We start from the raw sequence: 24,582 nt of genomic DNA, 5'->3' as shown, positions 1-24,582 counted from the left end.
CGAACACATCGCACTCGATGAGCGCGGACAGTGGCTGTCAGAATGCTGTTGTCAGCAAGCGCAGCAGCAGCAGCAGCGAGTTTAGTCTTGATATTTAAAAGCGGTGGACACATTACGTTAACTGTATAGTATCACAGTTGAAACTCAATTTCACGAAGTAGTCTCGCTCGCATTAAGCAAGAAAATCAAATTTCATTACATCGGGAAGCTCGTAAAACTAAGAAAGGGATATTTCGGTTCTTCAAAACCTAAAATTGTAACGCAGTGACGCACAATTAAAGCTACCGCGGCGTTGTATTTGCCGCTAACCGTCGCACTTCTTGCGTCCACTTGTGACAACGCTTCCGCCTTATGTCCGCCTTCGAGGATGAGTACTTTTATCCTTGGGAGGCTCCATGTGCGGGTGATGCAGGCCGGGTAGACGGTCACATGAAGTTGTGACAGGCTGCCGATATGCAACAACGCGGAGTACGAATGCAGTGATCTTGCGAGCAGGCCGAGCAAGGAGGAGGAGGAAACAGCTTTATTAAGGCAGAAAGTTGCGAGGAGGTGATCAGTGCACTCTGTCCCCCATAAACCGTGAAATAACGAAAGCAACCACCGCTGCCCCTAGCGCAATTTGGTACGAAGGAACTGCAGGGTCCGTTGTTCCGTGCATTGGCACGGCGTGTGACTCCGCAAAGAAAAAAAAAAAAGAAGGAGAAGAAAGCTATAGGGCCGTGATTATAGGGCGCCGCGACGTTTTAATGTGATTGTGTTAGAGCGCACGCTCGATGAAAAACCCGTATGTGTCAAAATTCGAAAGAAATCATGGCCTTTTCTACTCATTTATTCCAAGAAAACTTCGTTAAATTGGGTTTTCGTTAATCGAGTTTCGTTGATTCGGGGTGATGACAGCATCGAACTCTACGGTTACCTGCGGGGGAATGGAAATTTCTTCGTTAAATTGGGAACTTCGTAAAATCGGGTTTCGTTATGCCGAGTTCTAGCTGTAGTTTCGTGAAACAATGACACATGCTGACTTGTTACTTTTCTTACTAAATATTTTGTTGGAGTTCAATTTATCCAAAATTTGACAATTGTTTCTTATTTTTCCCGTCCACCATTCATACATTTAGTTAATCTTTGTCATAGCTAGGAAGTGAGGCTATAGCAGGCTAAATGCGAGCAATTCTTTGTCGCCACGAGCATGACGACAACATATCTTCGCTGCTCAGATACTAGCACCTTCTGCGCAGTGCTTTTAAAATGCGCAGGTGGTACACCAAACCACGTAGTCCAGTATTCCCTTTAACTCTTTTCAAGATGAAAGGACTTAGTCAGCGGCAAGGCAAAACCATTTCCCAACGGTAATGCACTAAAACACACGAACCGCGGTTAACGAAGCAACGGAATCAATGCTGAATGCCATGTGCACTCTTATGCAGCGGGTTCATATGCCAGCGTCAAAACAAATAAAATAGTACCCAAAAGAAAAAAATAGGTCTCACTTTGCGGTCACTTCAATAAACTAAACACTGTTAGCTCTTATAGCTAAGAGCTAACATCGCTGAGTGAGTTTTGTTGAGAACTCACGCATGCTTTATTTTCTTTGGCTTAGCCACAGTAAAAATAAGTACATTCCGAAAAGGCAAGAATGGACAATAATACATTTGTCAAGCCCACTAGGTAGCTCTTAGGTGTGCTATAGCAAAACACTAAAGCTAAATTTAATGCCCAAATTCCTCTTTGCCTCACAAAGCGCAACATACGCTGAAATGTCGGAACATGTATAGTCACGGTCCGCCTGCATTTTCTTTTGCGGGCTTCGTTTTAGTCGTGTTCTCTGGGATGAACACGCGGAAAATATTGGGTAAAAGAATACGTTGTGCACTGTTTGTAATGTACTTGAAGAGGAAACTACTCACCTCTTACCGTTTTCGAAAGTAGAAACGGGCAGTGTTGACTTGCGTCGACTCTAAGGGCATCCGTCTTGATTATGGCATGGGGCATGAAAGCATGGATGGATGGATGGATGTTAGGAGCGTCCGTTTTGGAACGGGGTGGTGGGTTGCGCCACCAAGCTATTGCTATTATACTGCCTAATGTCCTACCTAGGTCAAACAACGAAAAAAAAAAAAAAACTACCACGCCCAAATTTTCTGATCCCCTATTGGGAACTGGGCTTCTGTACGTCTCGGTCTTTTGTCGTTTCCCTACTTTTCTTCCACCAATCCTCCAAGCGCCTCTTACTAATGCCTATTGGGGACATGTTTGCTTTACCGCTGCTCCCGCTGAACCCAAGGGCTTCAAGGAGGCCTATGGTGCCTAAATCGACGGCTGGGTAGACGTCTTCACATTCTAATAAAACATGCTCCGTCGTTTCCCTAGTTTTACCGCAGCAAGCCCATGCTTCTTCTTCCTTCTTATATCTCGCTTTATAGGTGTGTGTTCTAAGGCATCCTGATCTCGCTTCGAAAAGTAATGAGCTTCCCTTTGAGTTATCATAAATGGTTTCTTTCCTGATCGATTTCGTTTTTTCCTCTGAAGGAGTTACTCACGGCAGGTTTCTTTTCAATTGCCGCCACCCATGAGATTATTTCAGCCTCTCTGACTTTCCGCTTGACCTTCTTTGTTGCTGTGTTGCCCACCCCACAGGCCGCATACTTGCTGGTAAGCTTCCTAGTTCGCAGTACCGCAAACAGCGCGCCGTGCGTGGCAAATGCAAAAAACGGCGCGCATGAAAAAAAGAAGAGAATACTTTAAAAACTTATTTTATAGCTTTTATATGCAATTACAATAATTTAGAATGGTTATATTTTAGTTTTGACTCAATTTATAGGCTGGAGATCAAGAACAGAAAATTTTTTCTTTTAACAGGTTTCTATCATAAACATTCACAGAAAATTTATTTCGCGGTACAAAAAATTTCTGTAAATTTTCTTTAAATTAACAGCTTTATTTTGACAGTGTACCTTTAGAAAACTGCTTTAAGACCTGATTAAGCAAGCTACCTTTATTGCGATACTAAGAAAACGACTTTGAAAGTGACAAGCTTTCCGAAGCTCAGAAGGAAAGAAAAAATATGTGGTTCTTGAAAGCCCAACTAAGTTCTCCCATAGTTCAAAGGTATACAACAGGCGCTGCGCGATCACCAGATTCGCGTATATCGCGCGTATAACCGCATCGTGCTGTTCCTTTTGACGAGCAAGATGAAAGCGACACCGGTGAGCGTCACCGACAGCAGGACGGCCACGTCCAAACATGTCGGGATGGCGTCTACTCCGCGGTCGCGGTTCGACCTCCAAAGTCGAGCACGGCGGTGCCTGTCGTTTTGCGCGAGACAGGCTGCGTGGGAATCGCGTCTCGACGCGAGGGCGGCGCACAGCATCGTTCGCCTGCAGGCCTTGTCGCACGGCCCAGCGTCCTTGAGGGACGAACTGAAACCGATGTACCGCGACAGCAGCTCGGGCGAACGGGCGATCCCTTTGGCGAGATCGACCATCGAGGCCGTGCTCAGGTCGGCTACGCCGAGGTCGTTTCTCGCCGAGTACAGGAGCTCCCACTGAGGCTCCTCCTGGATGCACGGCAGAGAGAGCGACTTGTACTTGCGTGGCTAAGTTATTGCCTGCAGCATTAACTCCCAGTGAATGTGCAGATAATAAGCAATAACTGTATGCGCTCTCTGCGTTATACGAGGATCTGCGCATTCGGCGTTGCTGCTGGCTTTTTTTCAGGGATCGGCAAACATACTTTGCAAATGTATCACGATACAGGTGCAAGATATTGAGGCGCTAAGTATTTGAGATGCAAATACAAGCGGAGCAATTGCATCCGCTAACATATTCGGCATATGTACGTCAAGACACTTATGATACCTAAGGCAATTCTTCATTATAGCTCCATTTTAAAGGCCTTTGCAAGTTTACAGGTATTGTGAATTATCTCCGGCTGGCAGACATCCTTCCTTTCGAATTTTATCAATTAAAGGGGCCCTTAACCACTTTCTATCGAAGTCGAGAAATGCATTCGAAGTTAAATTATACTATTTCAGAAATACTTTGCCACAAAAAGGGCTTCAGTGCGTTCAGCAGAAGTGGAGTTATTGGCATTCAAACACCCTTTTCGCGGTACTTCCGCTCCTTCTTCAATGACTTGCACTGCAATGACTTACCTACAATGCTTCGCATACTGGGCGCCACCGTCGTACGGAGTTTATCTTCACGCTGACACCACTATTTCCGATTTTAGCTCTTACGACGCGCCAAACACGATTGTCCTCCGGGAGCCGCGGTGCGGTCACATGGCGGTCATCCAGCGGACTCCTACGCGGGCGACCGCGCGTGAGCAGACGACAGTCTGCTTCTAACGGAAGGACGTAATTATTGTCGAAATTCTGGAGCGGATTTTGGCTTACTCCAGACTGTTTACTAAACTACGTCAATAAATGTACACAGTAGCAGACAGAAGAAGCGCACTGACCCAAATACCCTTCTTGATTGATGTCAGCTCATAGCCAATAGCAACCGCGTTTGGGAATCTGCTATATTATGAAACAAAACGTCGAGAAAAGAGTGAGGAGCAGGCTTCTGTTGAAAAGACAGCGTTTCAGAAAGAACTCAGTACTCTTCTACTCTATGAAGAAGGATGACCACCGAAGCTCTGTATGTGGGCCCCCTATTGGCGAACTGCACCTCCGCCGTGGGTCGGCCTGGCATTGCACTATCTTCGGGATCGGCTCACGTATGGGGAGTGCTTAACGCCGGCTTCACCTTCGCCGCAGGTCGGCCTAGCAATGCACTTCTTCGGGATCGGCCCACGTATATGGGGAGTTTTGTGTCTACACACGGATACGATCATGGGGGAACTAGCCCATAACAGCTTCGCTGTAAAATTGGTTACGTCCTTGTGTTCCTTAATCAATCAATTAATGACGATGGCGAACGCGGGATCAGTGGCACGAGCGCGTTCGCGCCGTAGCGCCGAAGGGTGCCAGAGAACCAGCCGTGGAAGACGACGCTGGAGCGAATCCCTAATGATAATAGTTTTGTGTCTACACACGGACGCGATCATGGGGGAACTAGCCCTTAACAGCTTAGCTGTAAATTGGTTACGTATTACAATGAAATAATTAATTAATTCGTTAATTAGTTAATGATGAACGCAGGAGCAGTGGCACGAGCGCGTTCGCATCGTAGCGCCGAGGGGCGCCAACGAGCCAGCTGTGCAAGAAGACGACGACGCTGGAGCCAATCCTAATGGTGATAGTTTTGTGTCTGCAAACGGACGTGTCATGTGGGGAACTAGCCCTTAACAGCTTCGCTGTAAAATTGGTTACGCCGTTGTGTTGTTTAATTAACGATGTCGAACGCGAGAAAAGTAGCACGAGCGCATTTGCGCCGTAGTGCCGAGGGGCGCCAACGAGCCAGCTGTGCAAGAAGACGACGACGCTGGAGCCAATCCTAATGGTGATAGTTTTGTGTCTGCAAACGGACGTGTCATGTGGGGAACTAGCCCTTAACAGCTTCGCTGTAAAATTGGTTACGCCGTTGTGTTGTTTAATTAACGATGTCGAACGCGAGAAAAGTAGCACGAGCGCATTTGCGCCGTAGTGCCGAGGGGCGCCAACGAGCCAGCTGTGCAAGAAGACGACGACGCTGGAGCCAATCCTAATGGTGATAGTTTTGTGTCTGCAAACGGACGTGTCATGTGGGGAACTAGCCCTTAACAGCTTCGCTGTAAAATTGGTTACGCCGTTGTGTTGTTTAATTAACGATGTCGAACGCGAGAAAAGTAGCACGAGCGCATTTGCGCCGTAGTGCCGAGGGGCGCCAACGAGCCAGCTGTGCAAGAAGACGACGACGCTGGAGCCAATCCTAATGGTGATAGTTTTGTGTCTGCAAACGGACGTGTCATGTGGGGAACTAGCCCTTAACAGCTTCGCTGTAAAATTGGTTACGCCGTTGTGTTGTTTAATTAACGATGTCGAACGCGAGAAAAGTAGCACGAGCGCATTTGCGCCGTAGTGCCGAGGGGCGCCAACGAGCCAGCTGTGCAAGAAGACGACGCTGGAGCCAATCCTAATGATGACAGTTTTGTGTCTACAGATGGACACGATCCTGGGCGAACTATAATAGCCCGTAACAGGCGCGCTGTAAAAAATGACTTCGCGCTCCGCTTTCGAGCTTCACGCGCTGAGCACAGCTACAAAATTTGACTGATGTGTTCACAGCAGCGTATGCTATCCGCGGACTGTGTTTATTCGCCAAGGGTGGTTCAGGACCCCTTTAACATGTGCAGAGGTTGTTCGGTGTTCATAACAAATTACTATATCGCAATTTCACAAGAGTCGATGGGGCCGGCTGGACGTGCGCCAGATCAGCACAAATTATTTGCGGATACAGTTTTTTTCATGCCGCTTTTATCATTGGTGCAATGCACTGCTTTGCGGTCCATTCATAAAGTGGGCGATACTCGCGGACAACTTGCTGTGGCTATGAAGCGAAAGCTACGGAGGCAGGGTGCGCACAAGTGAGAGCGCTTCTTAAAAGAGTCCCACGTTTTCACCCACGTTAATTTAAGCTGGGGAAGAGAAAACGTAGATACCTTATTAGCAACAGTTAAGTAAGACAAAACACACCACTGAATGTAAAAGCTTACTGATTTTGCTGCTTTTCCCTTCCGCGTCGAGGCAAACGCGAAACTGTCGCACGTAGAAGCTTTTTTAGCGTCTGTACCGAGCAACCAAAAGCACTGTCAAACACTGGCGGACTACTTGGCGCGGTAACATATGTGCAGTAGCTCCGCACCCGTAGCTTTGCCTTCATAACCACAGAAAGTTGTCCGCGAGTTTAGTGTCATATTTTTGTGCGTTCATTTGCATAGTTTCGTAATTCTCCAACATTAGGCTTCAGTGCGTAGTTTGTATATTGCGTACGTAATAGGTTGCAGCTGTTCTATGGACATGATATTTTCATAAACAATGCATCGCTCTATGGTATGGTATGAATAACTTTATTTACGTCCTGAGGGATCAGTCTGGGACTGATGCGGGCCGCTCCATGTTCCATTGTTGTTTCTAGGCGTGAGTAAGCGGCAGTAAATGTAGATTTGGTTATAAATTTATAACTTCGACAAACCAGGAAATGAAACGAACTAGCTTGGTGACACACGTCACCACCCAGTCTTCAAGGAGATGCGCCCATGGTCATCACCACCATCATGATAACGACATAGCGGGTTTGTAGCAATCTTCACAGTGCGTGTAACTTTACGTGAACGTTAAAGTTCAAAATGAAGCAGCTAGTACACGTCGCTGATGATTGTCTTGCAAAATGCGCATCTTAATTTCGCTTTGTACCTTTCAGGAAAACAAACGGTAGATGTTTCATATAGGATAGCATCCGGACTATCATTAGCAGCACTCAACTTTTTGGTAGAAGCTTAAAAAAAATATGCATCTCGACCATCGCCACAATTCTCGACAGGCTCATTTTTCAGATTCTCATGGAAGGGCGTCAAAATATGCAAAAGCTGTTCGCAATTTTCGAAAAGCATTGACTCACACTGTAGAAAATGTGCAAACGTGCAACGAAACTAGGAAGTAAATATTACGTTAGCGGACACGTTGACATTGTCAGAGGAAATGGTGTTAAACTTAACATTTCAGACGAAGGAGCAGTATACTGAATACCACGATGGAGAGGAAGTCAGCTATATATATTGAACACCAAAGAATGAAACCAGAAGCGATTTATGGTATTTCAAAGCGCTGAAAACTATTGTTCGAACGCATAAATCAATTGTAAAACCGTTAAACAGGGGGCCTTGAGGAGCTAGAAATAAATACCTATAAGGGTCTGCGTCGCTCTGAACGTGGTTCTATAGAAGACAATTTACCGTTGACGACTACTGTAGCGTTGACGGTCTGTAGCGTCTTGAAATAGCGCAGAAACTAACGAGCATGTTCTGTTATAGTGTCAGTGGAACCATATATAAGCAAATAAAGATGTAGTTACTCTTTCGAATATCTTGTGTTTAAAAGGTGATAGGAGAAAAGTAAGTGAACCTGTTGTGGAAAATCGTAAAAGACGGTTAGAATGGTAGAGTTGCCACACAGCCATTGGAGCGAAAGCAAGCTCCACCTTCCACTGAACACCCTCTCACGGTGCTCTCTAATTGTGGCGGCAGCCATATTGACCCATGTCATCAAGGTGATTCCTAATGGTGAACTGCTGACCAAATTATGCGTACCTGCCGTGATTTAATCTGCCAAATAGTCTCTTTTAGGTCACGTGACTTCAAACAGCATGCCGGCGGGGGGAGAAATGGAGACCGGGCGACCGCGGCGAACGGAATAGGCCGATGATCAGACCCAGCTCTCTCTCTTTAGCGTCTGCTCATTGCGCCTTAAATTTCTATTACGAAGCTTCTGTGCAGGTATTTAGCGGCCACTAGACCAGTGCTCGTAAAGGTGCCATAATATTACTCAAAATTTGCAGTGATGTGCATTGATCCAGATATATTTCTGCACTGTGTAAAAGGCTTTTTTGTAAATTTGCTAGCTGGAATAGCAATCCATGCAGTCATTCCGCGACACGTGTTCAGATGCATTTCTCAAACTGGTTTTAAGCACAAGATTTCTAGCAAAATGGCATGCTCTGAGCACCGGCTTGACTTCCATTATGGAGTTGAAGATTCCACCTAATGACTATAAATAAAAACATAATTAGTAGGATTTTGTTCATTATTAATGCTAGTTCCAGACAACATTCAATTTTCTTAGTAATTATTGGTTATTATAAATATTAGTTATTGCAAATAATCTTAGAATAAGCATGAATGAGTGCCGTCAGTGGCTCTGGGCCTCTTCGTGGTTTTTGCCGTGAGTGTATCTTGCATCTTAAGATACATGACACTTCGTATGATGTATCGAAAATACAAATACTGATGAACGTCTTGCCGAATGCATCATGCCACAGATACAAGATACTCAACGAGTATCTTAAGACAGTATCTGAGATACATGTGTCTTACATAATGCACAGCCCTCCTTTTTTGTGGGCTGCGGGCGGCACCTGTGACGTGGTAAGGGAGAGCTGTGACGTCGCCTTTGCTGGCGAGGAGACAGGATGCTTGAATAATAAGGGCATACGGGCTTTTGTTTGAAGATTCAGCTGCAATATACTTTGCAGGCACAGTCTTCACCGCTTGACCTACGTGCCGGGTCTGCCTGCCTGGAATGACCAAAGTTGGCGAGAGGCCCTTTACGGTCTTCCCTAGATTATATATGGCATTGCGTAAAACAAGGGGTTACCTGGTAAAAGGCATCCAAGTTGGCTTTTTCCAAGTCCAGGTAATAGACAGTGTAATCAAGGAGCTCGCCAGTGGCGCGGTGGTAGGTGTAGAGACGTACGCAGGGATTAGTAGGCACCGACTCGGCACGGTAGACCGGATGGCCGCTGCCCCACGGCGTCACAGACCCGGCCAGTTGGACTGAGCTCACCGGAGTGCCTGCGTACGGCTACGACATGGAGCGACACTGTGCACTGACAGAATCGTAGCTTCGTACAAAGACAAAAAAGAAATGAAACAAGAATCCAGACGAAAACATTATTACACATGGCTTACATTTTCGCTCATGCACATTAAAAATGTAAAAAAAAAAATATGGAAGAGTCATATGTTTGAAAGTACTTTTCAAACTTGCAGCAGTTACCGAAACTCGCCGCGTTTAATTGCGGAACTTAAAATGCACGAAGCCAATGTTCTGCATCGATGCATTATGGATACATCGTTCAGAACTTCACCAGCGCGAACTGAATTCGCGCAACACTCCAAGCAAACGGAACAACAATTCCTTACAAACTGTAAATATAATACTTAGTGCTTGTCCACTAAGATGCTTTGTTCCGTGCGGCTGATGCAGTTTACAGAAGTGAGATAAGTTTTCAGTGTGGAGCGGGAGCACTAAAATATGGTGATTATATTTTTTCAATATTTGCTGGTTTTCGACAAGTTTTGCAAAGAACTTAAAATTTTATATGTGTGCTACCAACAGTAAGTAGGACTTAACTTTTTTTTTAAAAAGACGGCATATTTTATACAGATTACTGGAGCAATTGCCCAGTTAGCGCGCTTCTGCATTTTAATGGCAATATTCGAGTTGGCCATGAAGGAAGGAAAGCGTAGGAGAGTACCCGGCTAACTTGGATCAGTTGAAGAGTGTGTGGCAGAAGTCACATGGTCAGAAGTCACAGGGGCAGAAGTCACACAGGCAGAAGTCACAAGGAGCACTGGGACTAGTATGCTAAAAATTAACGTTGTCATACCAACCGCGCCCCTGAAGCTCGCGCTGCTGCTCTCGGCCTCTGAAAGTGAGGTACGATTTTTCGGCCCGTGTCTTTCTCGCAGCACGTTCTGTTCGCGAGACAAGCCAACCTTGGAGTGTGGGGCGTAAGCTTGGAAGTTGTGTTTTGAGCGTGTGGGTGTGTCTGCCAGGAACATCAACACTACAAGGAATCACGGCGCGAGTCTTCGTCGTCGTCTTCAACGTGCCACGGAAAAACACAGGATTGCGTCTGCTTCACAAAAAAATGTTGCAGCAGTTTCGTAGGCTTTGTTCTGACGCGCGTCAGCAGCACATACTTCCGGTGGCTCGTAGCAACGCAAGTTCAAAGCTCGCCTCTATCTGCTCCTGCGAGCTGATTGGAGGCGCAAAGGGAGATGGTGCAACAACATGGCTGCACTTCCGGCTTGAAAAACGTGACGTCAGGGCCGCTCCTATTTCGCTTCTTCGCTCCATGGAGTTGGCCCGATCTTAAATTTTTCTCCCAAATATATTGTCACGTATGCATTGCTTTGCTTTTTGTAGTATGTCAGTTTTCATTGGAGTGTATCACTGTTATTCAGTTGTGCTTCGGTGCAAAACGCGCCTACGATATACAAGATTTCTGAAATGTCTCCAGCTCTAAAGCTCTCATCATATGGCGACGAGAACTGTGCTGAACTTTCTCGAAAGTACGCGAGTATCAGCGATCACTCTCGAATGTTTGGTGATACACGTATAAATCTTGGACATACTTGGCACGTCACTTAGATTCGACGACCGACGACGGTGCTCGCCGCTGTCATTGCGATTTGAGTGTTGCTCGTTTATCTAGGCACACGTTCGTTTAATAGATTATTAACACGTACTGTTAGCAGTGTTTGGTTCTTCACAGTCACTACAACGTGAGAATATCAGTACACGGACACGTTGGCGTAAGCGGTGCGAACACGCAATGAGTGTCCAGCGGCGCTCACCATTCCTGTCCGACAAGAGGACGAAGGCGTTGCTGTGCTGGTGGCCGAAAAACTGTCCGGCCACGACGTCCTTGTACTCTGCGATCAGATCCTGGTACTTGTCGTTAATATCATCGAATAACACCATGCGTGCGGTTTCGCCCGCAATGGAGCGGACAAGGAAGCCAGGTCCAATGTGTCCTGATATGAACACCTGCAAGAGTAATGCAGAGGACCATAATGAAGATAAGCATTATTGGAGTTAAATCTGTTCACGCGAAGGTCACAAGACATGATCATGATGTCGGCGTGAATCTGTAACAACTCACAGCCCTCGGGTTGGCACTACGTTCTGCCTGCGAGAGTGGGTCAATCAGGAATGAACAGGTGTCATCGAAAAACCCGGCAGAACCCATCTCACGATGAATGTTGTCGTTAATGTAGCTAACATTGAAGCAGCGTATAGCGACATGCAGCATTGCCACCGCCGAAACGCGTCATTTATGAGGCGTGTATGGAGCCCGACTCTTCTCTCGAGCTTGGATGGATAGATGGATAAGGCTGAACCCGTTAAATTGGGAGGCTGCACGCGCCACCGAGCCGTGACTAATATATATTAGTGTATTAGTTTCCCTCTGGGCAATCTGCGCCATCTAGCTGCGCCGCCGCGAAGTGCGTGCATGGCGCGTGTTTGAACATATATTCAGACAAGACTGTCTAGGTATATATGACGTGCATTCGATCCCGCCCAGCATTACTTCTACGCATTTTTGAAGCGGTGCATACCCAGTGACACATACCCAGTGACCCAAGTTGCCGTGAAAGAGGTTGGAGACAGATGCACCGTAGACTGGATGAAGTTTTCAAAGCATGCTGAACGCATTAGCAAGGGAAGTGGTGTTCTCGGATAAATCATAAATCCACAGGTGGATTCTCCGACACCTGTACAACGTTACCGCCTTGTCACTGAACTACATCGAACTACAACGTAGCATCGCTAAACTAAACAAAATCGCCATTGGCTTGTAACACCACCTTCTGTTCTAGACGCCTTGCGTCGTGCAACTGGTCTCGAAGCCAAGTCATCTGGTGGTCATTGGGACCAGGACGCGGGCCTTTGTTAACGCTGTACCAGAGAGCCGAGTTGAGGCACACCAGCCGAATATTCTTTGAAAGCGACCGGCTATAGTAGCCACCTGCGTGAAAAACGCGCACGTTAACTGGTGGAGTTAGTCTTGCGTCACAGAACACCTTGCCGAACTACACGAAAGTAAAATTCGCAGTTCCGCCGGAAAGGAGAAGCACCAATTTCGATAGAAAATTAGTAGATAGCTGTACGAAGTAAGGATAGTAGTTTTATCGGCCGTATAAACTTGTAAACATTCGCTTATTAACTAAATTAAATATGGTAGAATGTGTAAGCTTGATTCAATGAAGACGTCGAAAGAAACAGACACATGGAGACAGCGCTGTCTTTGTGTGTCTGCTTCGTTCTACGTCTTTGTTCAGTCGCGTTTACACATTCTATCATAGATTCAAACCAACTAGCCCGTCAACGTGTTTTAACTAAGTTAACCAGCACGGTGTCACGTGCGCACAGGTAAACCTGAACGCATCTAGATCAATGACAGCAGAAACTGTCTGTGAAAACGCTGGAGTTGGGAATCGCGGCAGGAGCCGCGAATCAATTGACCTCCGTGCATCTGTCGCTTGAACCCGAACGAAACGTCGAAAACACAGAGCATACGAAGCCACCGGCACTACGCGCACTCTGCAAACATCGCAGATCGCTTTGAAGATGAGGCCCGCGGGGGCGCGCACTTTAGCCACGTCGCAGATTGCTTTCAAGACACGAGAGCCGGCAACGTGTCCCTACGGCGTCCGCCAAAGGCGTCTACTACGGCGTACGCGATTCGCGCGGCAACGCCATAGTAGACGCCGTGGTTGTCTCCACTCTATAGAGCGGCGGACGAGGACGACATCGAGGCACCGTAGCAGCCGCCGGAAAAGAACGCCTCTCCTCCCTCGTCTCACCCCCCTGCCTGGCGCGCCACAGGAGAGGGCACGCATCCGGGCCGCGTTTCTCGCTCGCGCACGCGAGATTGAGCCGCGTTCGCCGGCTCACCCTCACATGCTTTCAATCATAGGGAACCTCACGGCGACGCCGACGGCAACAGCAGAAATGCGCCTGGAGTGTCCATATAATTGCTATAGCAATAAAAAGAGAAAGCTTTTGCCCATGTATGCGAATTTCTTGGTAGGCGTCCATAAACAACAGTGTCAGCTGAGGGTAAACCTCTGAACGCTCTCAAGCATTTCCAACTGCAACATTTGGTTCACGCTTGAATCTTCACGGAGGTCACATCCACCTTCAGGAATTTACAATAAAGGAATACTGACATGGCAATTTCGGCCTTTTATTAATAAAGCGCTTGCATTCCTTGGGTACATCACGCACTTTTTGTGTCCGTCCGTCCGTCCGTCCGTCCGTCCGTCTGTCTGTCTGTCTGTCTGTCTGTCTGTCTGTCTGTCTGTCTGTCTGTCTGTCTGTCTGTCTGTCTGTCTGTCTGTCTGTCTGTCTGTCTGTCTGTCTGTCTGTCTGTCTGTCTGTCTGTCTGTCTGTCTGTCTGTCTGTCTGTCTGTCTGTCTGTCTGTCTGTCTGTCTGTCTGTCTGTCTGTCTGTCTGTCTGTCTGTCTGTCTGTCTGTCTGTCTGTCTGTCTGTCTGTCTGTCTGTCTGTCTGTCTGTCTGTCTGTCTGTCTGTCTGTCTGTCTGTCTGTCTGTCTGTCTGTCTGTCTGTCTGTCTGTCTGTCTGTCTGTCTGTCTGTCTGTCTGTCTGTCTGTCTGTCTGTCTGTCTGTCTGTCTGTCTGTCTGTCTGTCTGTCTGTCTGTCTGTCTGTCTGTCTGTCTGTCTGTCTGTCTGTCTGTCTGTCTGTCTGTCTGTCTGTCTGTCTGTCTGTCTGTCTGTCTGTCTGTCTGTCTGTCTGTCTGTCTGTCTGTCTGTCTGTCTGTCTGTCTGTCTGTCTGTCTGTCTGTCTGTCTGTCTGTCTGTCTGTCTGTCTGTCTGTCTGTCTGTCTGTCTGTCTGTCTGTCTGTCTGTCTGTCTGTCTGTCTGTCTGTCTGTCTGTCTGTCTGTCTGTCTGTCTGTCTGTCTGTCTGTCTGTCTGTCTGTCTGTCTGTCTGTCTGTCTGTCTGTCTGTCTGTCTGTCTGTCTGTCTGTCTGTCTGTCTGTCTGTCTGTCTGTCTGTCTGTCTGTCTGTCTGTCTGTCTGTCTGTCTGTCTGTCTGTCTGTCTGTCTGTCTGTCTGTCTGTCTGTCTGTCTGTCTGTCTGTCTGTCTGTCTGTCTGTCTGTCTGTCTGTCTGTCTGTCTGTCTGTCTGTCTGTCTGTCTGTCTGTCTGTCTGTCTGTCTGTCTGTCTGTCTGTCTGTCTGTCTGTCTGTCTGTCTGTCTGTCTGTCTGTCTGTCTGTCTGTCTGTCTGTCTGTCTGTCTGTCTGTCTGTCTGTCTGTCTGTCTGTCTGTCTGTCTGTCTGTCTGTCTGTCTGTCTGTCTGTCTGTCTGTCTGTCTGTCTGTCTGTCTGTCTGTCTGTCTGTCTGTCTGTCTGTCTGTCTGTCTGTCTGTCTGTCTGTCTGTCTGTCTGTCTGTCTGTCTGTCTGTCTGTCTGTCTGTCTGTCTGTCTCTAACCATTTCCCTGCCTATCGGGGTCCCTGTGTAGTTTGCGGCCGAATGGTTAACGTATCGAGCTGCTAGCTGAGGTAACAGGTTTTTAAACAAACCATCGGGTCAACTTGGGTCACTGGGTGTGTATGTGATAGTGTGTACATACGTGCCTCTCTTCACCGAAGCTCATTCGAGCTGACATGGGTCCTCTTTATAGTGCCGTAATGACCCTGGGGGTATGCTAAATAAATAAATAAATAAATAAATAAATAAATAAATAAATAAATAAATAATGTAGATGTGGGACTGGATAGGCACCGCTGTTTGAAAAAACCATTTGACGCTGGCTTGGAGCACTGGTTATGTGCCCTTCAGTTTGTCCTGGTCTTCAGTGAACCTCTTTGATACCAACTTGGGTAAGTGACTGTGTGCAAGTACGTGTGTGCCAGTCTTCAGGGTAATTATTTGACGCCAACTTGGGCAAGTCTGTATGCGCGATTGGGAATGTGCCGCTTGACAATGTCGAGAAAGATCCCCTAATTTGATCCGATGCTGAAGAGAATTGAACCAAACTCGCAAAGGTTCCCTGGGTGGACAGCAACCTGACGCATTAGCGGGTTGTGCCACAAATGCATTGGGTAGGTGACCGCTTTTCAATGAACGCCTTTCACCCCAAGCTTGAGCAAGTTGCGCCAGGAATGCACTACGTATGGACCAATCTTGAATTAACGTCACGTCAGCTTGGGTCACTGGGTATGTGCCACTGAGTGTGGGGAAAGCGAGGGAACGATTCCGGGTGTTCGCAGGCACTGGCGCGCCATGCTTCTCGTCTCGGAGGCCACGCGCGGACTTCTCGGCAGCGTCACTAGGTGGCGCAGCGTGTCCAGAAAGAAGCACGCGAGAGGAGCCTGGAAGCCACCTGACACGTTCCTCAGCGTTCGCGCGCACCAGTGATCCATTACCTTCGGATGCCACCCCAAGCTTCGCAGCGGCGGCGCTAGATGAGTTCGAGAGTTCTTAGCTCTTTCCGTGTCGTGCCCCTTGGGCTTCGTTAGCCCACTAACGATGGCCTGAAACGCCGGTTTCGAGACTTCCCGCGCCGCTGACGGACACCCTGCGCTATCGGATGTGAAGGAGGAGAACTATTCATTTGTTTTCCAAGCAGTTAAATTTTTATCCCCAGGCGGTGATTTTTGAACGCGCTCCGCAGTTTGGTGATCGTCAAAGTAGAAAGCAAAAATGGCCGCCTTCGGGAGCGGCGCGCGTGTTTCGAAAGATCGCAGATCTGGCGATTCCGCTGCGTTTGTGGCTTATTTTATCAATGGATCAAGCAGTAGCGAGTCTGAGGATGCTGCTTTCTCGTCGGACTTTGATTCTGAGGGCGACGACGACGCAAGCCAGCCCGGAACACCGGCAGCCGCTGCCCAGTACGCGAAGCTGTGGTGCTTGCACTTAAATTTTTACTGTCCTGTCCTGTCCAATGAATAGGTTTGACCTATTACCTGTCCAATGAATAGCTTTGATTTCTTCGGAGATAGTGCCCGTTAGGCGGCAATACATTTTGTATATATTATAATTTTTGTAAATTTTTTCCTTAGTATATACAAGCGTGTTTTTACAAATTTTGTTCAGTTTTATCCCACAATCTTGATTATGGCAATTTATATCTTTTTTATTACATACATCTCGTTAATAAAACGTTTATGCGTGAAAAGTGCATCAATTCTTCTTTTTGCTGCTTTTTCGTATTACATAAAATGTTGAGTGCAGTAGTCCATTCAGAAAAGGAATCTGGCGTAACCTACAAAAAACACCTATTTTCCTTATGGTAGGGAAAGAGGCAAGCATGAAAGGGGAGAACAGCTGCAGTACATGCGTCATGCAGTACTGCAGGGTAATGCAGTTGCCGGACATGCACATGCGCTGTCCAGCACCTGTGCATGTCCTTTCTATGTGTGCGTGTACGTGTCAGATGTAAGTCCGCTGCTTCAATAGCAACGTGTCCGTGGGCAACGTAGGATTTCAGCCGTATAAGAGAAAGAAAGGCGAATAATCAGTGGTTTCATGTTTTGACGTGTTATACGCAAATGTCACAAAAGGCAATGCAGTGTCCTAATCCTGGTGGTCGGTGAACACCTGCATGGCCAGCATGTCGGTAATTGTTCGGTTTAGTTCTGTCAAGCCATTTGTCTGTGAATGGTACGCCGTGGTCAGCTCGTGTTGCGTCGAGCAAGAGAGTAGAATGTCGTCGATCACCTTCGAAAGGTGATCGACGACTTCAACTACGGACCAACTTGCCCAATTCCAGCTGCAATCAGCTAAAGGTTCCTACAAATAACCGTTGCCGTCAACCAGCTAGGTCACGTACCCGTGACTCCTGTGGCTGAAAGGATGTTCCACATCCGCCGCGTAGGTTTGTGATTGGTGGCGCTGGCTAACACTCCTAGGGTTAGTTCTAGTAGCAAAACATAAATATCCCAGAAGGTGAATGGGAGAACGGTGCCGCGGTAGTTCAATCGGTAAGAGCATCACACTCGTAATTCGAAGACTTGGGTTCGTAACCCACGTGCGACCAGTTGTTTTTTTCATCCACTTTCATTTCCATTGATTTATCATTTCTTTAATTCATTTAGTAAGTACAGGTAATTCCGCGTATGTTATCCTTGGTGTCATTGTTTGTTGGCTTCTTTGATATGATTAATAAAAATCGAGAACCTCGGTTCCCTTTCTTCTCGTTCATTACACGTAACCAGGTCACTTAAGTAACGGTGTACAGATGGACAGTGAATGGAAGGCGAGGAAGACGAAGAACAATGCCAGTGTTCGGGCGATCATATTTGGCATGTACATGCTCAGAACTATAATTAATAGAGTAGCATGATACCAACAATGGCTTTCTAAATTTAGTAATATGATGGCGTTATGCGCGAAATCTACATACTATGTTACCGCTTGTGATGCGGTTATATTTATTTATTTATTTATTTATTTATTTATTTGTGTTACCGCCATGGCCTGAAGGCGTTAAAGGAGAGCGTGCGTTTGTGCAATCATACGAAGCACACGGTATGGATGCGTGGAGTAAAGAGATGTTTTCGACAGCAGAAACGAGACGCGTCAGTTATATCAGCAACGGACTGTTAACATAAAATATTGTACGTAGGCTCCTCCGTGTGGCACTGGCGTAACATTGTTCAAGGACATTTGCTACGTCTGTTAAACAGGTGTAATATTGTAACCGGCAGGCGCGAAGGTAGGAAAAAACATTATGGGGGTTTTACGTGCCAAAAGCACTTTCTGATTATGAGGCACGCCGTAGTGGAAGACTCTGGAAATTTCGACCACCTGGGGTTCTTTAACGTGACCTAAATCTAAGTACACGGGTGTTTTCGCATTACGCCCCCATCGAAATGCGGCCGCCGTGGCCGGGATTCAAGCCCACGACCTCGTGCTCAGCGGCCCAAGAAGGTAGAAATGAGTGCCGCGACTATGCTCGATGCCTGAGACGTGTAGTTTACTAAAAGCTTGCTCAGGTACGCTGAAATTTTTTTTCTGTAATACCCCGTCGTAATATCAGGACCACCAGAGTGACAAGGAAAATTCTGTAAAAGGGTTTTCGTAAATTTATTCTAATTTTTGGCTTTTACTTGACAGCTCCGGCCCCTCTACGTCTACTACAGCATAGGGATAATCAGTCGTCTGCTCGTTACTACAGTAAGTACCCCGGGCCGCCTACTTGCCTCACCTCGCTCGAAAGTGCTCCACCCGTCCTCAAGGAGTAGCTGGTTGAAGCCGGCTTCGCTGAGAAATGCTCGGTAGTGCGCGGCGTCCTCGGATTCCAAGGCGTTTGCCGGAACCCAGTCGTGGTTTCCCAAAGTGGGCAGGAGAAGGGCCCGGTGCCGCTGCGCGTGGCGCGACAGCGCAGCTCTGATCCAGTCCGTCTGGCTGTACAGGGCCGGCCACGTGATCCCCTTTGTGTGGGGCATGTTGTCCCTGCAACGCGCCCAGTGGCACGGGCCAGTGTATCGCCGTGCGGCTCACTGCTGTCTTCAACTTGTCAAGCGGCACAAACGGCAGGACACAGGCGCCGTCTATTAACTGGTAGTTCTATTAGTCCAGGTGAAAGAATATTCAGCTTTGAAACGCCAGGAAAAAATATATTGTAATCAAAGATACATCAAAATATGATAATTAAGGGTGAAAAAGGAAGCTTGGCGCTATTTTTCGAGTATATGCGGACTGTTCCTCGGTTGCTTAGTGAAGGATGTAGCCTGGGATTAAATGAATGAATGAATGAATGGGTAAATAAATAAATAAATAAATAAATAAATAAATAAATAAATAAATAAATAAAATTCTTTAGCTCACCTAGTGTGTCTTAGCGGGGAGGATAACAACCGGCGCCTTCATCAAGTGTGTTCGAGGTGGTCACTCGATACATGCTTACCCTGTCCATAGTATGAAGTCTACGTCGGGCTTGATCCGTTCCATGGCAGCAAAGGTGGACACTGCCAGTAGTTTGGGAGTGTTACAAAGGTAGTCTCCGTACGGCCCAACAGCCCGCAAGCCACTCGGGCCTTTATCAATACGGTGGCATGAGAGTTTACGAGAGCCCCGGATTGAGTAGTCTCTGTCTAGGTGGAGGTCAGTCACGTGCCAGAAATAGCCTGGCGTAAAAGAAAGCAGTCAAATCAAATTACTTACGAGCCGTCCAGTTCGCTAGCTACGCGCTCGTCGCTGCCTATGTGAGCGAAGAAAATTTGGACCTGAAGTTAGGGCTCAGTTATTGAAACGTGAACACAAACCATACTTTCTTTAGTCGAATGTTTGCCTTGGCGCGCGCGTATTATACTTATTTGATATCACATTCCCGTTTCCCATTGATTTAGAAAGCGTGTTCAAGTTAGCCTTGCCCATCATGCCTCGGGTCACTGAGGCATGACGGTGCGTGCACCGCGTCGGCGGTTGCCCTCGGAGCGCCTATCGACGGAACACCGCGGCGTGTCTCTGACGCAGCGAGCGCTCTAAGGTCGCAAGGAACAACGGAAGCTGCGCCGAATTAAGGAGTAATTGCTTGCCTCCCAGCTCCACGGGAAACAAATTCTAGCTCACATGTACAGAAAAAAAGAACAGGAAAAATAAACCTTTGAAGCTTATCTTGTCCCTCAAGAGCAACTGTCATCAATCTTGCGTACATTGCTTTCCTTAAGACCTTGCGCTCTCTACATTCTTGTCAGGGATGCTACGTCACGATGATACGTGGAAGCTGCGTTAGAGAAAAGATGTGCACGGAATATAAAGAACCATTACTGTTCGGGGACAAGGTAAACCTTAAAGGTGCAAGTTTTCTTTTAGATTGCAGGCCTGAGGTGACACATATCCACGATTAAAAGGCATGTCATCGAGACGCAATACACGTTCCAAGAACGAAGATAACGCTGACTACTATGTTTTGAAGAGTAATTGTCTGTCTTGCATTGAATTCTCTTTTCGACACCTCTCGTACTGCGCGAAAAGTACCTTGACTCTACAAGGGCGCAAGTAGAGTAAACATATTCCCTAGGAAGAGCGCAACGTATTCCGTATGAGTGTAAAAAAATCTTGAAAGTGCAGCTAATTATGGGACAATCAGTTCCTTCCGCAGAAGAAGTTGTCCACGCTCTCTCCGTTCTTACAGTGCGCGCGTACGGAGAAAGACCTACCTGTCGCGTTGCCGTCACGAGCTTCTTCGCTTACCGACACAAGCCTGTCACGTGTTGACGGCCTCATTCCTTGCTTCCAAGGACGTGTCGGTAGTATTGGGAATTCTGCGAAAACAGAGTAAGGCGTGTGCCAAAAGAAACGAAATCGATCCACACACGTGATCTTACACGCGGCGATCTGGTGGCCGCCGTGCTGCAACCGTATTCCTGTCTGAAGCAATGGAGGAGACGTATAGGCGAGATCTCGGTGCTTACCCTGTACAACAGCCTTAAGGGATGATTCATGATTAAATTGTGCAGATCGACTAGACGAAGTCAGAGAAAGAAGACAATGCGCACATATCACAGTGTCTGTGTCGTCTTCTTTCTCTGTCGTGACGAATACAGCGCCATTATAGCCGCGCTGCAGGTTTTAATCACGAACCTCAACCAACAAACCCGCAAACATTCCTCACTGGTTCAAGCGTTCTGAGGGCGCGACATAATACTGCTAAAGCTCAGCAGCACTCACGCACCTGGTTGTAGCATTTCTTTTGTGAAGAACTGTACGAGTGAGCAACGAAACCGGGATAATCGTGCTGAACTGAACTGCGCGCAGAACTCGCCACAGAGCTGCGCAGATGATGAGGCAACGCGGCCAGAACAAAAAGATCACACGTCACGACGTTATTAGAGCGCTTTAGCAAATCGTTACTCCCACTCGAATTCACTGCTCGGCCGTAAACATTATCGCCCTAACAGCTGCGATTGCATCTGCGTATAGCGGCGCCTTTTTGGCGACACTGAGGTGATGGCGCTATGCAAAAGGAATCCGTTGACATTCGGAGCTCGGCTTTGTGCAAGCGTAGTCGAACTCACTGACTCAGACGTTAGTTAGTGATGCGTTTGTGTAAGTCCCAGTGGTTTTGAATGAGTGTGAGTGCAACTCTGAGCTCAAGTGAGTTCAAGTGAATATTGCTATGCATGAATACGATTGCGAGTAGAACGGGCGCAGGCACGAGTCGAAGTGACCGTGGCTATGAAGTGACACCGTACGCATATTGGTTCCTGGGATGCAGGAGGAAAAACGCACTTGTTAAGCTTGATTTTCCGGCCTGTTTATTACCTTTAACTTTATTCATTATTTTTCTTTTACACGCAGTGCCTCTAACATTAAAGACATACAAAAAAGGAGTACGCAAAGTTAGGCTGGTAGATTAGTGTTTTGGAAGTGAAAAGAGGTCGGTCTTGGCTTCAACGGAGTTATGTTAAGGTAGAAGAGATGAAAAAATTAAAACGAAAAATGGAAGGAGATGCCACTTTGAAACTGACACGTCAGCTGCTCGTTCTTTCGGCGTAAATACTTCAGAATGTTTACATGTTTGTTGGCGACGAGGAATTTCATTTATTTCGAAAGTTTAACCAGACTCAACCTGATGAGCAAAACGAGAACAAGGTGAAAGCGGGAGACAACGTTTCGACAAGTGCACTTGTGGAAACATTGGCTCCCGCTTTCACCTTGTTCTTGGTTTGCTCATCGTCTTGAATTTCCATCTCCCGCCTTCCCCTTGTTTTCCCTAGGCTCAACCTAGTCACTTTTCAAGGCTTCCTGCACAACAAGGACACAAATATGATAAATACTATGACATCAGTGACGTTACTATAACGTCGCGGAGCAGTTCCAGCACGAAGATCGTAAAGTGAAACTTGACATTTTCTTTCGCTTATAGTTAGCCTTTTTCCAACCAAATAGTTGTAAAATGGCAACCAAGCAGCGTAGACTGATTTACTGTTTGTCTTTACTATCGCTGTAACACACGAATTGTCGGACACACGATTATAACTCTTAGGCTACGGCTCGGTGCGTTGAACTGTGTGAACGGTGCGCGGTGTGGTTGAACTCGGGCGCCGAAACACTGGACAGTGTGAGTTATTGCTTGTGACCCCAACTTCCGAAGTAGTTGGGGTTACAAGCAATAGCAGCTTCACAATGACATGGCCTGGAGTCGCATCTCGACAACGTGGTGTAGCATGCATGTGTTTCGTAAAAGGCTCGTTTTTTCTCTCTCTCGACACACATACGTACCGATGGCGCTATTGAAGCTCATGATGGACACGATGGATGCGAGAGGCACTAACACAACACATAAAAAAACAATGTGTGATCGCCTCGCCATGAACCTTGTTCTAGAAAGTGGGCGTGCCGTTGTCGTTGCAAACTTCTCGGCCTGGTTAGGTGGACCGGAAATGAACTCGTAAGGTTGACGCTCAGAAACCTGCAAAAGGAGGCAATGACACAGCGCAGAACGACAACGCGTTGTATGTAGAATTTTTCAGCCCCACAGGGAATGCAAAAAACAACAAATAAGTAATATCCATCAATGTGAGACTTGGTAGTTTAAATGCTAGCTATTCTGCGACGTCTGCATAAGGTTATTGAAAATAGGAAATTTGAGGTAGAAGTATAATTCTTGCTTGCTCAGCTTCATAGCATTGGCGGACATGAGACTTTGTGTGATAATCACTAATACCATTTATAAATAATATGTACTAATTAATACTTTAATTGCTGGTTTAACGGGGCATACGTTGCAAGTGCTAAATTTAAGTCATCCGCAGCACATAAACCATTACCTTTTGCAGGCCACTCTGTGCCTAGCACCGGTCTCGAGAAATATGGATTCAAGATGTGCCTTTAAGTGTATTGCTGTTGTAGTTAAGTTTACTGCACTTCATTATTGCACAGGAATATGTCTATTAAACCAGCCCAGCTCGCCACACTGTTCTTCTGCAGTGCAGAAATATATTATCTGGAAGAGCAATGCATTTCAGTGCAGATATTGAGTACTTAAAACTTTAAGACCCGAAGTTTCTAGCCAAAGGTTGTGCTCTGAGTACCGGTCGCAACGTGACCGACATATTTTCGTTCACCTTCGGAGCAAGTTACTATTGAGCACACTGTCTCGAGATGTCGCTACCAACGCTCTTCTCGCAGTGCATGTCTGTCGTGACGTACCACTGTCGTCATCGTAAGCAGACATACCGATCCAGTTGCGATGTTCTTTGCTTGTTTAAAATTATTTTTGCGCTCGTATAAAACTGAACTATCCTCGCCTGTCTAGTGCGCCACAGAAGGCTAAAATAAATTCGAAACAACCACTTTCCTGATATGACAAAATAAACCGAGGGGCGGCCTCCACGGCAAGGAATCAAGTCAACGGGTCAAAAGAGGACGTAAAGAAAGACAGGCGAGGCAGGCATTAGGTATCAAGTGCGTTTTTTGGTGCGTCTTGTGGATCACGAAGAGCTGGGCATTTCCATGCGGGCTGCATAATGCAGCACTGTATAGGCCAGCTAGGGGGCATGATTTGGATAGTGCTCAGTGCACTCCCTTTAACGGGCATATCTCAGCGAGGAAGAGAGAAAAAACGAGGTGCAGTCAGTGAAGCTTACGGGTGGGCGGAGGCCGTATCACTGTGTTTGCTTAATCACAAAGCCTAATTTATGGCGCACACTCATCTGGCGCTTACGTGACGCTGCTGCTGCTGCGGCCAACTCAGAACGACGCCGCATGCTGAAGGGGAGGGAATGGAACAAGGACGGAACGATGATAATGATGACGATTCTTTGTATAATGACACATACCCACTGAGGGGAATAGGCCACGAGCCGACTGGTAATATCATAAAGGCACAAAAACATTATCGAAGGTGTGAAAGAAATGAGTAATAACTAAAATAGTGTTGTTATGATCGCCCTGAAATTAAGCGTCGCAAGTCCGGGCAAAGTGCCAGCTCGCCTGCCGTTGTCGGAACTAATTGCCCTACTCTACGACAAAACGTCACCACTTCGGTATCTGCCACTTCCTGAGCTTATCCGGGCAATAAGCAAGCCACGAAGGGAGGAGGCTATTGACCTCACAAGTCGACAAGAGGACAAAGGACTGCGCTGAACACTCGGGTGCTGGCACCCCCATGAGCG

The 24,582-nt window shown here is 47.0% G+C and overlaps 1 protein-coding gene across 1 annotated transcript; it reads right to left on the bottom strand.

The window, feature by feature from the left end:
- Nucleotides 1–2,809: 2,809 nt before the first annotated feature.
- On the bottom strand, nt 2,810–23,105 carry LOC142558580 (acid sphingomyelinase-like phosphodiesterase 3b). The gene is made up of 7 exons (XM_075670713.1): nt 23,081–23,105; nt 19,368–19,587; nt 18,666–18,955; nt 12,298–12,458; nt 11,228–11,476; nt 9,296–9,502; nt 2,810–3,556 (listed from the first exon to the last, which is right to left on the bottom strand). The coding sequence occupies exons 1-7, from the start codon at nt 23,103–23,105 to the stop codon at nt 3,131–3,133; spliced, it is 1,578 nt and encodes a 525-aa protein (XP_075526828.1). The 3' UTR covers nt 2,810–3,130.
- Nucleotides 23,106–24,582: the final 1,477 nt, after the last annotated feature.

Source organism: Dermacentor variabilis, chromosome 9 (genome assembly GCF_050947875.1).
Source record: "Dermacentor variabilis isolate Ectoservices chromosome 9, ASM5094787v1, whole genome shotgun sequence".
Lineage (NCBI taxonomy): Eukaryota > Metazoa > Arthropoda > Arachnida > Ixodida > Ixodidae > Dermacentor > Dermacentor variabilis.
Note: the sequence above shows the minus strand (reverse complement) of the source record. Positions and strands in the feature narration are given on the sequence as shown.